Genomic DNA, 16,222 nt, shown 5'->3' with positions numbered 1-16,222 from the left:
AAAAATGGAAAAGGGGGGAAACCACCAAAGAGGAATTCAAACAAATAGCCAGCACGTGTAGACACAAAGTCAGAAAAGCTAAAGCACAGAATGAACTCAGGCTTGCTAGAGAGGTTAAAAGCAACAAAAAAGGCTTTTATGGGTATGTCCGTAGCAAAAGGAAGAACAAAGAAACAGTGGGGTCACTCAGAGGAGAAGATGGTGAAATGCAAACAGGGGACACAGAAAGAGCTGAACTCCTCAATGCCTTCTTTGCCTCAGTCTTCTCCGATAAAGAAAACAATGCCCGACCTGAAGAATTTGGAGCAAATGATTCAGCAAAGGAAACACAGCCCAGAATAACTAAGGAGATAGTACAAGAATACTTGGCTAGTTTAGATGTATTCAAGTCTCCAGGGCCAGATGAACTGCATCCAAGAGTATTAAAAGAACTGGCAGATGTGATCTCAGAACCACTGGCAGTCATCTTTGAGAATTCCTGGAGAACAGGCGAAGTCCCGGCAGACTGGAGGAGGGCAAATGTTGTCCCTATTTTCAAAAAGGGGGAAAGAGAGGACCCAAATAATTACCGCCCAGTCAGTCTGACATCAATACCAGGGAAGATTCTGGAGCAGATCATTAAGCAAACAGTCTGTGAGCACCTAGAAAGGAATGCTGTGATCACCAATAGTCAGCATGGATTTCTGAAAAATAAGTCATGTCAGACTAACCTGATCTCGTTTTTTGACAGAATTACAAGCCTGGTAGATGAAGGGAACGCAGTGGATGTAGCCTACCTTGATTTCAGCAAGGCATTTGACAAGGTGCCTCATGATATTCTTGTAAAGAAGCTGGTAAAATGCGGTCTTGACTATGCTACCACTCAGTGGATTTGTAACTGGCTGACTGACCGAACCCAAAGGGTGCTCATCAATGGTTCCTCTTCATCCTGGAGAAGAGTGACTAGTGGGGTGCCACAGGGTTCTGTCTTGGGCCCGGTCTTATTCAACATCTTTATCAACGACTTGGATGATGGACTCAAGGGCATCCTGATCAAATTTGCAGATGACACCAAATTGGGAGGGGTGGCTAACACCCCAGAGGACAGGATCACACTTCAAAACGACCTTGACAGATTAGAGAACTGGGCCAAAACAAACAAGATGATTTTTAACAGGGAGAAATGTAAAGTATTGCACTTGGGCAAAAAAAATGAGAGGCACAAATACAAGATGGGGGACACCTGGCTTGAGAGCAGTACATGTGAAAAGGATCTAGGAGTCTTGGTTGACCACAAACTTGACATGAGCCAACAGTGTGACGCGGCAGCTAAAAAAGCCAATGCAATTCTGGGCTGCATCAATAGGAGTATAGCATCTAGATCAAGGGAAGTAATAGTGCCACTGTATTCTGCTCTGGTCAGACCTCACCTGGAGTACTGTGTCCAGTTCTGGGCACCACAGTTCAAGAAGGACATTGACAAACTGGAACGTGTCCAGAGGAGGGCAACCAAAATGGTCAAAGGCCTGGAAACGATGCCTTATGAGGAACGGCTAAGGGAGCTGGGCATGTTTAGCCTGGAGAAGAGGAGGTTAAGGGGTGATATGATAGCCATGTTCAAATATATAAAAGGATGTCACATAGAGGAGGGAGAAAGGTTGTTTTCTGCTGCTCCAGAGAAGCGGACACGGAGCAATGGATCCAAACTACAAGAAAGAAGATTCCACCTAAACATTAGGAAGAACTTCCTGACAGTAAGAGCTGTTCGACAGTGGAATTTGCTGCCAAGGAGTGTGGTGGAGTCTCCTTCTTTGGAGGTCTTTAAGCAGAGGCTTGACAACCATATGTCAGGAGTGCTCTGATGGTGTTTCCTGCTTGGCAGGGGGTTGGACTCGATGGCCCTTGTGGTCTCTTCCAACTCTATGATTCTATGATTCTATGATTCTATGATTCTATGATTCAATCTGAAATTCAGTTCTCCACATTTCCACATAGGTTTGCGGAAAAATTCTAAGTCCTCATGAAAATTCACCAGCATCTTAGTTTGAATCTCTCCTAATCTTTGTATGCAATTTTTCCCAGTATGCAATTTTGCCTAATATACACATTTTTGCAAAGCAGTTTTCCTTAGTGTCAGTATGTTGTTTTCACCAACATATGCATTTCAATGCACACTTGACCCCAGCATGTGCATTTTTGTACACATTGCTTGACTGGATAATTTTGCATTGTGAAAATTTGCATTCAGACAAGTGTTTCGGTTCACATATTGTTCGGGAAAGTGCAGATAGGGTAAATTCACATTTAAATGCAAGCTGAATTAATTCTACCCCCCACACTCCAGCCCTACCTGTAGTTGTACATTACTTTGCTGCAGTTGTTGCTATTTTAAATGGAATAAGCTTCAGTGCAGAGTGCTGCTTTCCAGAGCACATGGCACAAAGCTGTTCTCATTTGCCATCCTCCTAGAAGACTTAGTGGAAAAGCGGTGGGCAGGTTTCTGCCCCAGGTTTCCAGACTTCTGTCTTCCTTCCAGTCTCTCACCACAAGCAGGTGAGGAAAGCAACAACCATCGCTGTCCGTCCCCCGTCTCCCCCGTGCCAATTCCAGCCACTCTGATTTTCAGTACAAAGGTTGCACTGAATTTTATCCACTTTCATGATGTTTTATTATGACTGATATGGGGTGCTGGATTTATAATGCACACACTGAAAGCATCTCCATGTGACATAATATTCTTCTGGAGTTTTTTTTAAAAAAGGAATTTTGCCACAGACGTCAAGAATCATATAATCTGTTGAACACCCTATGACATGGCAATAGTTTGTCATCCTAACAATGTAAAGCGAGCATAACAGCAGCCAATTCATGCTGAGTTCAGAGCTAATTAACCAATCACCTTCTGGCTTGGGTTCATATTTGTAAATGACTGGAGAAGAATGGTTGAATCTCTTATGATTCTTCATGAGTCTAAGTTCCAGGACAAGTCTATGTGGTGGTTTACATAACCAGAAGCCTTTTTATTGGGTATGGTGGGTGAAGAGATACCAAGGGAAGATAAAAGACTTTATGTATGCAGCAGCTGCAGCAAGAATTCTTTTAGCCCCCAAATGGAAACAACAAGAAGTATCAACAAAAGAAGAGTGGCAGAAGAAGATGATGGACTTTGCAGAACTGGCGAAGCTGACAGGAAAAATCTGAAACCAGCATGATCAAGTATTCCAAAAGGACTGGAGTAAATTTATATGATACCTAAAAGATTATTGTAAGGAATTAACATCACTAGCGTTATCTGAAGACTTGCAAGGAGAAGCTTTATACCTTTCTATATTCAAATTTTGAGTTATTTTGTAATGAATGTAATTAGAATTGGAAAACATTCAAAATGCAATGATATAAAGCTTAATTTTGAAAGCCATGAGGTGGGAGGGAAGGAAGTTGATAGGCTCTAAAGAGCCTGGGAGGTAAAGTGGATAATAATGATGTGAATGTATATTGTTAAATGGAATATATATATATATATATATATATATATATATATATACACACACACACACACACACATACATATAAATATATATAATATGGTGGTTTACATGAAAGATGAAAGGAAGTACCGGGCCATTGGGCCCATATGGAATAATGAAGGCACAATCTGTTACATGAACCACAGCACCTGACATTTACTTTGCGTGCAATTTGCTATTTGGGACATAGGTACGGCTTTTCTAAAGTTCCATATTGCATTTTATTTTCCCCGTGCACTAAGCAGGCCAATATATAGTTGAAAGAGTGAATAAGAAGCATTCAGAGGGTTTGTGTTCTTTTTATTGCCCAACCAAAGCATGCGGTAATAGTTCAGGAAACAAAAGAAAGGTTTCCACAATTTATTCTAATGGATGAAGTGGGAAATGGGTTTTCTGTAAGAGCTCTTGAAGCATGGTAATAACAGCCATTCTGAAACTATTACCATGTTTCTTCCATTGCACGGAAGAGGTTGCCGTAATGAACATACACTGGTCTGCCGCATTACATATGTACCACAAAATCAAGTCCACTGGAATGACGGACTTGTAGAATGGATGTTATTTTAAACATGAACGTTGGTCTGGCCATTTCTCATTGTAATTGAAACACAAAATTGAATCCACTTCCATGAACAGCCAGGGAGTCAAGAACAACTATGCGCCCCAAAGCCAAATGCGGATTTCTGAATGTTTTTCGCAAGGTGCTCCATCTTCTCTGTTACATTTATGAGCTAGCACCATTGATTGCTTTATGAATGTTTTGACATAAATCTAAAGCAATGGTTGAAATATTAAACCTTCATCCAAATGATGCTAATACCTGAAAAGTCACCGTAAAATTGGATATGTCTTTGAATATCAATAGCTTCATATTTATGGCCATCATTAATCTGGACTTCTTTTCCCCTTAATATATTAAAGTATTTTCCTTCTTTACTCCTTGCTCCTAATTTGGGTAATATATAAATGCTTATAAACTAAAACTGCACCATTTCCTGACCAAATTCTACTTTCAGGTTCTGCCAACCGGAGATTTTTCTATCCATAACCCAATAAGTAGAAGACAGCAGTGCTTAGCATCATGCAGTGAGCTGTGAAGGTTTATTTTGGAGGGGTTTCAAAGTTCTTCTGAACAGTGGCAACCAACAGCAAATATCTCCAAAATGTCACTCTTTCTAATTATACCACCGTGGCTTCCAGGAAGGGTTATTTTATCTTTGTACTCTGCAAATTTAATCCAACTTAAAATGACACTCCTAAACGGAAAAGCAGTCCATACTGCATTTGATCTGCTAATATATTTCCCCTGACTCACATTTACAGTGATGTTTGTTTACACAATCCTGAATTGTGGGGCCTAAATCCTATACCTCTGATATCAGAACACTGAATATGACATGAACCTGAATATTTAACTTTCCAGATTTGATGTGCTCAGCCTAAAGAGACTGAGAGATCACCAATGTCATCAAATCTGTAGATTTTTTTGAAGAGTTTACACAGCATCTTACAGTACAATCCTATACATGTCAACTCAGAGGAAAGTTCTGTTGAGTTCTGTGGGGCTTACTTCCTGACAAGTGTATAGAAGACTGCAGACTGGTTTTTAAACCAAGCAACCTAAATTAAAACCGGATGAATGCTTCTGCCAGTAAGCATTTTACGGAGCTTAAAGCACTGAAGTAAGAAATACAGTTAATGTAGCCTAAAGGATGTAATATGCGTTTCAGTTATAGCTTCTTCTTTTTAAAAAAGAACTCAAACCCAGAGTTTCTGTCCTCAATTCCTCTCTACCTGGTCTTTTTATTCCCATTCCAACACATGGTGATTTTCTTCTGAAGGCACAGGCTGAGCAGAGCAGTATTTGAAAAAAATATATGCTGTTAACACAGGACTCTTTCAGAGACCTGCTCATGTAGCTGTACAGCTCAAAAATTTACTGTGTACTCATTAAACACATCAGTCAGTGGTCCGTGTGTTTTAAAGCTGCGTGGGTGGTCCTTTGCTGGCCACTGGGAATGGCTCCTTTTTCTTTTGCCATCAAAGGGCTCTGTGCACCATACAGTTGAGGAGAAACCTGCATGACCTTATTTTCCTCAGTGTTGAGAAGCCAGATGGAAGAGATGCCAATCCCACACATGCTGCCTTCAAGTCCATCTTCCTTCATGTGAACATTTGGAACATTCATTTAGGATCAACCCATTTCACCAGAAAATGAAATTAGGAGACAGAGCATTGTAACCATTCCGAAAGTAGTTTTACGCCCATGCACAGTGGCGCAGGTGGGGGAGGACCCCAGGGGCGGTTGCCCCAGATGCAAAATTGTTAGGGAGTGCAAAATTTCAACACCCAGTGCTGTGTGCTTCTGTCATCGGGCTCCATTGAAAACAGCTTCTCTATGCGAACCAGGAAGCGACCTCTTCAGACAACACAACTCTTCTTTTCTTAACTCTGTGGCTGTGATCTTCTGGGTGACACAGATGCTGTTAGGCAGTTGAATGCACATGCATACACCATTCCCTCTCTTCCATCCTCCCCCTGCAGCCCTGGGCACTGGCAACCCACGCTATGCCACTGCCCATGCAGGAGTTATAAAACACATACAATGCACACTGCTCACTTTAACAAGCAGACAAGCATGGATGCAAAAAATCTAGGCAACAAACCTTTCTTTTCACCTAGGAATAACATCCAGGATAGATGAACATGCCCTACATTTCTAGAGAGCCCACGTGCCGATGGGCATACAGCAGCTATGTGCTTTAAAGTGAGCGTGACCATGTTTGCAGATTGCATGACTCTCACTGCAGTCGTTGCTTGATGAATTCTAGATAACCACTGTTAACTGCATTCACAGTTACAATATATCTGTTAGTCTCTAAGCTACCAGAAGTGTAGCTATTGCTTTTACTACAGCAGACTAATGCAATTGCTACTCTGAAAGTTAATAATAATAATAATAATAGTAATAATAATAATAATTTATTTATACCCAGCCCATCTGGCTGGGTTTCCCCAGCCACTCTGGGCGGCTCCCAACTGAATATTAAAAACACAATACAAAAGTTGTCCTGAAAACTTCTGAAAATTGTCTTATGTCAGGCACCCTACTCATTTCTGCAACTATTCATGCTCTCCTTAACCAGTTTGACTCATGGAGCGTACCTGTAGCTTTACAGTCTTTTGTTATTGCAATCTTTGCCATTACCAGCAGGTTTTCAATGACAGCAGCTTATGCTTAAGTGTTCTCTAATTAATTCAATAAGACCCCAAAATATAAAAAACTCAACCTGCTGTCTGTCATTTGTTGGATCAGCTTGCCTTGGGGGGAGAGGGCTTGCAGCAATACCTTCCCACCAAAGGTATCATTGCCCCTACCAGGAGGGGCTAGGTGGCCGTGAGATCAGGGCTGTCCTGTGTCTCCACAATCCCAGCCTCACTGCTCCCTCACCCTTCCGGTTAAACATCAGTGCCACTCTGGCTGGGAGGCGATTTCTGCAGCTCTGAGTGAGCCACTCCTAGTCATTTGATGGATGACACACATGACTTCTCTCCAGAAATTCATTAGCATGCAGGAATTTCCACCATTTATTGGCTCGCTCTTGGCATGTGTTTTGGATTTTCAAAAAGTTATTTTGAGCAAAGGAATCCTTCAAATCTATATATTTACAGGCTTCTACTCCTCTTCCTGTAGTTGTACTGCGGTGCTTAGATTTACTACTGCACTTTAGGGAGAATTCTGAATGAATTCATTTTAACTTCCCAGCACATTTTCTAACTACTGGGATTTTAGCAACACAGAAAATATTATTAGTGCTGCATCTATCTAAACGGCTCAGAGGACTTTGGGACTGTTGAAATAATCAGATGCTTGGATAAGCTGGAGTGTCATTTAAATGCAGTTACACTGGCATGAGTATTCCTTGACAGACAGAGTAGAATTCAATAACTAGAGTTTAGGGAAAGCAACATTTAGTAAACTTGATCCTCTATCAGATCACGGCTATGCATTCTGAAATATTAGATGGCACATCACATCAGGTGGCATTATCTTTGCGGCATGCTGCACCAGCTCCCCCCTTTCCCATTAGCATATGTGAAACGGGCACCTAGAGATAGCTGCCCTCCGCTCGGATCCTTATCCTTCAGTTTTCCTATTCAGATATGCAGGAGGCACAGAAGGCTGAACCACTTGGCAGCAGTGGTACAAAAACGACAGCTATTTCACCTTGTAGGACAACATCTCACCTTGTGTGCATTCCAGAGTCCTTTGCGGTGGGTCTCTGGAATGCACAGTGGAGAAGGAACAGGTGGGGATGCCAGAGATGTGGTCAGCTGGCCACACACGACGAAGAGTCACACAATATCAGTTCAGCAAAGCAAAGGAACAGCCTGCTCTGTAGATTGTGTCCAAGGCGTCTTTGTTGTCACTCCAGCCTGGGCCGCTTGTTTTATTTTCCAGAAAGTCCCAAACATTAAACAACGGGTTGCTGAGCTTAGCTTGTTTCCATGTGAGAGACATTCCTTCCCTTTTTCTTTTCTGTATTGGGGGAGAAATTTGGTTCAGTTCACATTTTAACGCCAACTTACCCGATTCGCACGAAACAATATGCCAGCCAAAAAGCAAACGTCCTTAAAAATTTACACTTCTCTGGATTTTGTGATGCAGTTCTCCAGTGCACCTCTTCCCCAAAGAAAAATGTGTTCAGGAATTAAAAATGTATATATTAATGTAAAGGTCACCCAAAAAATCATTATATTAGGGGAAGTTGCTTGTAAAAACAAGAATTTTAGGGGGTAATACATACAAAAAAGGGATGCAGGTGGTGCTGTGCATTAATCCACAGAGCCTAGGACTTGCCGATCAGAAGGTCAGTGGTTTGAATCCCCACGATGGGGTGAGCTCCTGTTGCTCGGTCGCTGCTCCTGCCAACCTAGCAGTTCGAAAGCACGTCAAAGTGCAAGTAGATAAATAGGTACCGCTCCAGCGGGAAGGTAAACGGTGTTTCCGTGCGCTGCTCTGGTTCACCAGAAGCGGCTTAGTCATGCTGGCCACATGACCCGGAAGCTGTACGCCGGCTCCCTCAGCCAATAAAGCGAGATGAGCACCGCAACCCCAGAGTCGTCCACAACTGGACCTAATGGTCAGGGCCCCTTTATCTTTACCTTTACATACAAAAAAGTATATTAGGATAAATGCACATTGGCCCTATAGTGTGAGACTATAATGCAATCTGATGTGAATATGTGCAAATTGAACTTAAGTTCTGAAAAATGAGAAATTGAGAGAAAGTAAAAGTGAGAGATCGATCCATCCCGCCACTGTGCAGCAGTCGAGTTATGTGCTGTGGCTGTTTTTTGCCATGTTCTTATTTTTATTTTTATTTAGTTTTTGTTAAAGATTTTCTTGTGTTACAAAACAAACAAATAAACAAGGAAAAGTACATATAGCGTCTCCCCATTTGATTAATAGAGTATTTCTCACAGTTGGTTTACATTTGGTGTGAGACACAACTGTTGTAATGTGATGTGGCTGTGAAAGCGTGTTCTCATAAAAGAGAGAGCACGTGTTGCGGATGGGGCCGAACAAAACCCCCAGTTAGTGACCAGGCCATTGAAGGCAATGGGCTGGAGCAGATTGGATGATGTGTTACTGGGGTAAATTTGATGTTGCCATCTTAGGGGTGGGGTTATTGGACTTATTTAAGCAGGGTCCACAGCTTTCTCTTTCTCTTTTGCTGTGGACACCGGATCTGCACCGGAGTGAATACAGCAAGAGTTGGTCGTATACTTTTCCTAGCTTTCCTGATTTCTCTTTTCTCCCAGTTTTATTAATTATTTTCTTCCTTATCCTAATTTTCATTTACTTACCTCCTATTGGTCACCAGTCCCTCCTGGCCCAGGGTCGGCTTACGGTCCGGTTCTCGGCCGAGCCAGAGGACGCGGGCCAGGGAAACACCCCTTGCCCCCCTTTTCCTTCCCCACCAGGGACCTGAGGGCACCGGGGATCGCTGCGGCCTAGTCTGGCCCGGCTGGGGTCTTCCTTTTTCCTCCTGCCTCCCAGCATATCACCCGGGTCGACTGAGCTTCCAGGGAGGCCCCGATCCGCGGCGCGCCGCGCCGGAAATCACCGGCCCACCGCTCGGGGGCCCGAGGGTGCTGGGGATCGTCCCGCGGCCGCTGGGGACTGCCCCGCGGCCTGGCCTGGCCCGGCTGGGCCTTCATTTTCCCCCCTAGCCTCCCCGGCATTTCGCCCCGGCTCGGTGGTGCCGAGGGGGGCCCCGATTCCCGGGCGCGGTGCGCGCGCGGGGCTGGTAGGCCCGGTGACCGCGCTGCGCCGGGAGTCGTCGACTTGCTGCGTGGGGGCCTGCGGGGGTTGGGGATCGACCCTTGGCCGCTGGGGATCGCCCCGCGGCTTGGTCGGGCCCGGCTGGGGCCTTCTTGCCCCCCGGCCTCCCCCGCGCTTCACCCCGGACTCCGGGGGTGCCGGAGGAGGCCCCGATTCCCGGGCGCGGTGCGCGCGCGGGCCTGGTAGGCCCGGTGACCGCGCTGCACCGGGAGTCGCTGGCTTGCCGCCCGGGGGCCTGCGGGCGTCGGAGATCGCCCCGTGGACGCTGGGGATAGCCCCGCGGCTTGGTTGGGCCCGGCCGAGGCCTGCTTATCTCCCGGCCTCCCCCGCGCTTCATTTCGGCCTCCGGGGGCGCCGGAGGAGGCCCTGATCCCCGTGCGCGGTGCGCGCGCGGTGCTGGTGGTCCCTGGGGGTCGCGCTGACCCAGAGTCGCTGGCCCGCCACTCGGGGGCCTGCTGGTGCCGGGGGTCGCCCCGCGGCCGCCGGGGATCGCCCCGCGGCCTGGTCCGGCCTGGCTGGGGCCTTCTCTGGCCCCTTTTCCCTCCTCCTGCGCACTCCTGTAGGCCTTGCAGCCTGTGGCTTTCGGCGGGAGCGCCATTTTGCCTCCTTGTTAGGCCAAGTGCTGGCATCTAGTGGCCAGGCCTTGCAATTGCAGGCCTAGCTGGAAATCGACTGGCGGCCTCTGGTGGCTGCGGTGGGTAAAGGCAGCGCTTAAATTCTTAAATTATTCACTCTGCCTCCTGGTGGTTGTGATATTTTCACCGGTTTGCAATCACTGCTGGAGATTTAATTATTTAATTACTTTATTTGTCCGATCTTTATTTCAGCACTTTAGTTCCTGCTTCCTGTTATTAATTTGATTAATTTGTAACTTTAATTTTCCAATTTGATCTTAATTTTATTCTATTTTAATTCTACTCCAGTAGTAGGTATGGCTCCAAAGAAGGCAACGAGGAGGCCTGGTCCCACCACCTCTGCAAAGCGACCTATTAAGGGCCCGTCTCAGGCCTTACGTTCTCCCGAGCCTGGCCAGTCGCTGAAACGCATCCAGTCCATGGTTTCTAGTTTGGCTGGCGACCCCTTGGCACTGGCGAGGGTGGAGGCGGAAATGGATGGCTTGATGCACCGTTGCTCAACCCCGTCGACCTCATCAGCGATGCCGGCTCCTCCTGCGGGTGCCTCTTCTCCAGCATCGTCATCCAGTCAAGACGAGAGAGTATATTTGTCAGCCGATGGTTTATTACCTGACACGCAACCGGCCCCGTCCCTTGTCCTGCCCGGGCCACAGGTTGTCACACAAAGGGGGCGGGGGCGTACTAGGGTCGGGGCCAGGAGAAGGGCATCGACGCGGAGCCAGGTTGGTCAAGGTTCCCCTGTGCAGTCTTCCGTGGTGCCGCGTTCTATTGTGGGTCATTCACAGGTTGTTTCTTGTCAGTCACTTCCAGGCGCTGTGCAGCGAGGTGATGTTTCGGAGTCTTCTGTAGAGGACAGCCTTCCTCTACCTCCAAAGGCATCTTCTGGTGGGCTCCGCCGCCGCAAGAAAAGCTCCAGGAGGCGTGCCAAGAGGAGACGTAGAGGCACCTCGTCTTCTTCATCAGGTACTTCCTCCCAGAGTTCTAGTAGTGACGAAGAAACGGCCCTTAAGCTCTATTGGGGGTTCGGGGAGACCTCGGGGCTCCCAAAATGGGTGTGGGAGCGGAGGGCCAATTCTCATCGGGCCAAGTATGGGGCGGTGCAAGATTGTCGTGATGGGGTTCTGGTGCCTGATGTAAAAGTCTCCACCAATTCGGCCAGGGATATTATTCCGGGGGCCCACCTGTCTGCTAAACTGCGGTCCAGGATCTTGGATGGCCGCTATGTTGATATTTTCTGCCTTGCCCCTCCGCTTGAGGGTCAGGAGCCCTTAGACAAGGGTCTGCCTGTGGCTAAGAAGCGGACGGTCTTGTCAAAAGCAGATAGGACTTTTGAACGATGGTTAGATAGTTTCCAAGTTTTTGCTGGAGTTGTGTCTGCAGCTTATCCCAGGAGATCCCTGCATCTGTGGGTATATCTGTCCATTGTACGTTCGGCCTTCACGATGGCCGGGGAGACTGCTGCGCTGGCCTACGACCAGAATTTCAGACGTAGGGCAGCCAAGATCCCTTCAGCTCGCTGGGATCGGAAAGATTTGGATGTATGGACCACTTACGTGGCCCCCCGCATTGATAAGAAGGTCCCCGACTCGCAGAAATTCAGGGCCGCCCCGGCAAGGTTGGGCCGCAAGCCATCCTGCTGGGACTTTAATAAGGGTGCCTGCTCACGGCAGTCATGTAAATACGCGCACGTGTGCGAGAAGTGTTCTGGGAACCATTCTGCATCCACGTGTGCAGGGGGCCGCCGGCCCTTTCGAAAAGGGGGGGGCTCTCAGCAGCCCCCAAAAGCCGCTGCCCAGGTTCCTGCCGCTGGAGCAGGAAAGTAGTGTCCTGTCCTCTTTAGCCTTCACCCCTGTAAGGTTACAACCGTTATTGTCATTGTTAGAGTCATACCCTGATACCAAATCGGCGTCCTATTTGCGTGAAGGTTTTTCTTCAGGTTTTAGAATCCCGGTGGTTTCTACCCCGGTGGCTAGGAACCCTGCAAACCAAAAATCGATTAAGGATATGCCAGAGGTGGCGCGCAAGAAAATTGAAAAAGAATTGGCTTTACGTCGTATGGCCGGTCCCTTTGCTGCCCCCCCTTTCCCCAATTTACACATTTCACCTTTGGGTATAGTTCCCAAAAAAGCACCGGAGGAATTCCGCCTAATCCATAACCTCTCTCATCCTACAGGCACGTCAGTAAATGACGTGATTCCCCCGGAGCTGTGCTCAGTAAAATATGCTTCTCTCGATCACGCGATCAAGATGATTCGGAAATTTGGGCCGGGCGCCTTAATGGCGAAATGCGACATTGAATCGGCTTTTCGGCTGCTTCCAATTCATCCCGAAGATTTTTGGTTGCTGGGATTTCAGTTTGAGGGAGGTTTCTACTTCGATAAGGCTATGCCCATGGGCTGTTCAGTTGCCTGTGCAGCTTTTGAGTGTTTCAGTTCATTTTTGGAGTGGGCCTTGCGTGATAAGACCGGGCTAGGCGGAGTCACGCATTATCTCGATGATTTTTTGGTCGCCTCGGCAGGCAATTCAGGGGACTGCGTAGGGTTATTGCAGGCCTTTGCTTCCTTAACGAAAGATCTGGGTGTCCCTTTAGCGGCTGAAAAGACTGAGGGTCCTTCTACGCAGCTGACTTATCTGGGTATCTTGTTAGATACCGTGGCTCAAACCTCCAGCTTGCCGCCTGAAAAAATAATCAATCTGAGAAAGGTTATTGAGGATATGATTCCCTTAAAGAAGGTTTCCCTGCGGCAGCTTCAGTCGTTGCTGGGCCATTTGAATTTCGCTTGCAGGGTGGTCTCCCCAGGGCGACCGTTTTGCTCCCGCTTGGCCAGACTTACCTCGGGCTTACAGGCCCCGCATCACAGGGTCCGCCTTCCTTCTCAGGTAAGGGCTGACCTTGCTATTTGGTTGGAATTCTTGAAGGAATTCAACGGGGTGTCCTTGTGGCAGGACACTTTGAACCTCCACAACGACTTCCAGGTGCAGTCTGATGCTGCTGGGTCCTTGGGGTTTGGCTTGTACTGGGACGGCAGGTGGTGTGCTGAGCGCTGGCCTCCTGCTTGGCGGGGACAGGCTATAACTCGGGACCTAACCTTTCTTGAGTTTTTTCCCATTGTAGTGGCAGTGCACTTGTGGGTCGAGCAGTTCAGGGATCATCGAGTTTGTTTCTGGACCGATAACCAGGCGGTAGTGAATGTACTGGCCAAGCAGTCTTCACGATCCCCTAGGGTATCTGCCCTTCTTCGGGCCTTCGTTTTGCATTGCTTGCGTTTTAACATTGTGTTTTCTGCTCGTTTTGTCCCGGGAATTTCTAATGAAATTGCTGATGCTCTGTCCCGTTTTCAGATGGAGCGTTTCAGGTCCCTGGTGCCAGTGGCTCGAGACCGTCCGGAAATTTTCCCGGATCATCTCTGGAACCTTGGCAGAACTTAGTCTTACAGGGAGTAGCTGCATCTGTTGCACCTTCTACCTTGAGGTCTTATAAAAAGGCCTGGGCGGACTTTTTATTATTTAGCGGGCAGTCTGCGGGGGAAGTTACCACCTCCCATTCCACCTCTCAGGTGCTCCGGTATCTGGCACATCTATTCCAGATGCGTCGGGCTGCTAGGACCCTACGTCTGCATTCTGCAGCAATTTCCTTTTTTAATAAGGCATATTTTAACAAAGATCCATGCGGGAAGTTTGTAGTGCGTAGGGCCCTGGAGGGATGGGGGCGACTCACTCCTTCCAGACCCATTTCCAGACGGCCCATTACATTTGAATTGCTGGCGCAGATGCGGTCTAAGCTGCGGAGCATCTGTTGGTCAAAATTTGAGGCTCGGCTATTTTCAGCAGCCTTTTCGTTAGCTTTCTTTGGGGCCCTGAGAGTCGGAGAGGTGGTCCTTGAGCCCAAACGGGACGGAGGTTCAAGGGGCTTGCTTATGCAGGACGTTAGCGTGTCTTCAATGGACCTGCAGGTTAATGTCAGGAATTCAAAGACGGACCAACTAGGCAGGGGCGCTGTTATTAAGCTCCCTGCGACTGGCGGAAGTGGCCCTTGCCCGGTGAAAGACCTTACGAAGTATTTAGCCTTGCGTCCTGGCGGTGAAGGGCCCCTGTTCATTCACGAAAATGGCCGCCCACTGGTGAGACACCAGTTTACTGGCGTGTTGCGTAAAGCTGTGGCGGCTTGCGGCCTTCCGGCTTCTGAGTTTGCCCCTCACTCATTTAGGATTGGAGCTGCTACAACTGCCGCCCACTGGGGTTTGTCAGTAAAGAGGATAAAGGACCTGGGACGGTGGAGTTCGGATGCATTCAAAGTCTACGTGCGGAAATAATGTGTTGTTGTACTTACATGTGTGTGTTTTAACCCTAGGTCGGGCTGCTATCCGTATCTGGATAGTAGGGCACAGTATTGTGCACTGGGCTGCGGACAGAGCTCGCCAGTCCGGACTGGGTGAAGACCTGGGATTCCCACAGCACGTACATGTGTCCTGGATCTCCAGAAGGGGGATGCTGTGGAGGGAATTCTTACCTCTCATGCGAAGGCGTGTCCTACAGTGTGGCCCTCCTTCAGCGATCGTGGTGCAGCTTGGGGAGAACGATATGGTTTCCTCTTCCTGCTACGGGCTGCGTGCTGCCATATTACAGGACCTTGGAGAGCTGGCGGCACTGGTGCCGACAACTAAGTTATTTTGGTCGCAGCTTCTGCAACGCCGCATTTGGCGAGGTACTCCTTGCCCAGCTGCCACCGAACGCGTAAGGAAGCGGATTAATTCCGCGGCAAGCAAGCTGGTGGTGAACCTGGGCGGGTCTGTGATCCCTCACCCTCTCATTTCATTCAAGGCGATTGAATTTTATAGGGATGACGGGGTTCATCTCTCGCCAGTTGGGAATGATGTGTGGTTGGATGCTATGGTGTCCAGGCTGAGGGTGTGGCTTAGTTTGTGAGTGGTTGGCGGCGAGCGTAAGGGCTCGAATGGCGGTTAGGCATTGGTTAAAATTGGTTGGTGGAGGGGTATGGATTGGCTGTGCCTGCCCCTCCAATGCTGCTGCTGACGGGTATTCCGTTAAAGGAATTCTGAAGCTTACCATCCCCTTCGTCCAAACCCTGACGGCAGGGTACGGGCCGCGTAAGCTTCAAGGAACATGCGCGGAGTAGATGAGGGCCTGTGACGCAGCTCCATCTGACTCTGACCATGTTTCCTCCGGGACTGACTAGGGAGTCAGTGCTGTCCCCCCCCAAGGCGGGGGGGGGGACAGGTAGTCATAACCAATGCCTAAGCAACCACTCTCAATTTGTATGAAAATAAAGTTGTGGCCAAAATTATGCCAAAAACCTTAAACAAAATTACGTGTGATGTCTGAGTTATTGGGGTAGGGGTTTTGGGGGACCTCAGCACGCAAAGCGTGTTCTCATAAAAGAGAGAGCACGTGTTGCGGATGGGGCCGAACAAAACCCCCAGTTAGTGACCAGGCCATTGAAGGCAATGGGCTGGAGCAGATTGGATGATGTGTTACTGGGGTAAATTTGATGTTGCCATCTTAGGGGTGGGGTTATTGGACTTATTTAAGCAGGGTCCACAGCTTTCTCTTTCTCTTTTGCTGTGGACACCGGATCTCCCGCCCGCCCTCCCTTGATTGGGCTTGCGCTTTGACCTTGCTCTGCCTGTCATGGGGTCGTTCGCATTGGTGCGGGGGCCCAGTAGGAATTTGTCCAATTGGCTGATTAGTGCGTGCCTTTTGGGTTTTGCCTA

The 16,222-nt window shown here is 47.9% G+C and overlaps 1 protein-coding gene and 1 long non-coding RNA gene across 3 annotated transcripts in view; one reads left to right on the top strand and one right to left on the bottom strand.

Annotated features, from left to right (window-relative positions):
- Positions 1–16,222, bottom strand: part of LOC308458533 — a 55,199-nt gene that overhangs the window by 7,713 nt on the left and 31,264 nt on the right. The window lies entirely within an intron of this gene.
- Positions 10,786–15,416, top strand: LOC308457890 (uncharacterized protein; the record flags this gene model as incomplete). Its single annotated transcript, XM_080972114.1, has 2 exons — positions 10,786–11,453; positions 14,842–15,416. Exons 1-2 carry the CDS (start codon positions 10,787–10,789, stop codon positions 15,414–15,416), a joined length of 1,242 nt encoding a protein of 413 aa, XP_080828240.1. The 5' UTR covers position 10,786.

This window comes from Podarcis pityusensis (genome assembly GCF_964106645.2).
Source record: "Podarcis pityusensis genome assembly, chromosome: 11".
Lineage (NCBI taxonomy): Eukaryota > Metazoa > Chordata > Lepidosauria > Squamata > Lacertidae > Podarcis > Podarcis pityusensis.
The sequence above is the reverse complement of the archived record's forward strand: the minus strand, read 5'-3'. Positions and strand labels throughout refer to the sequence as shown.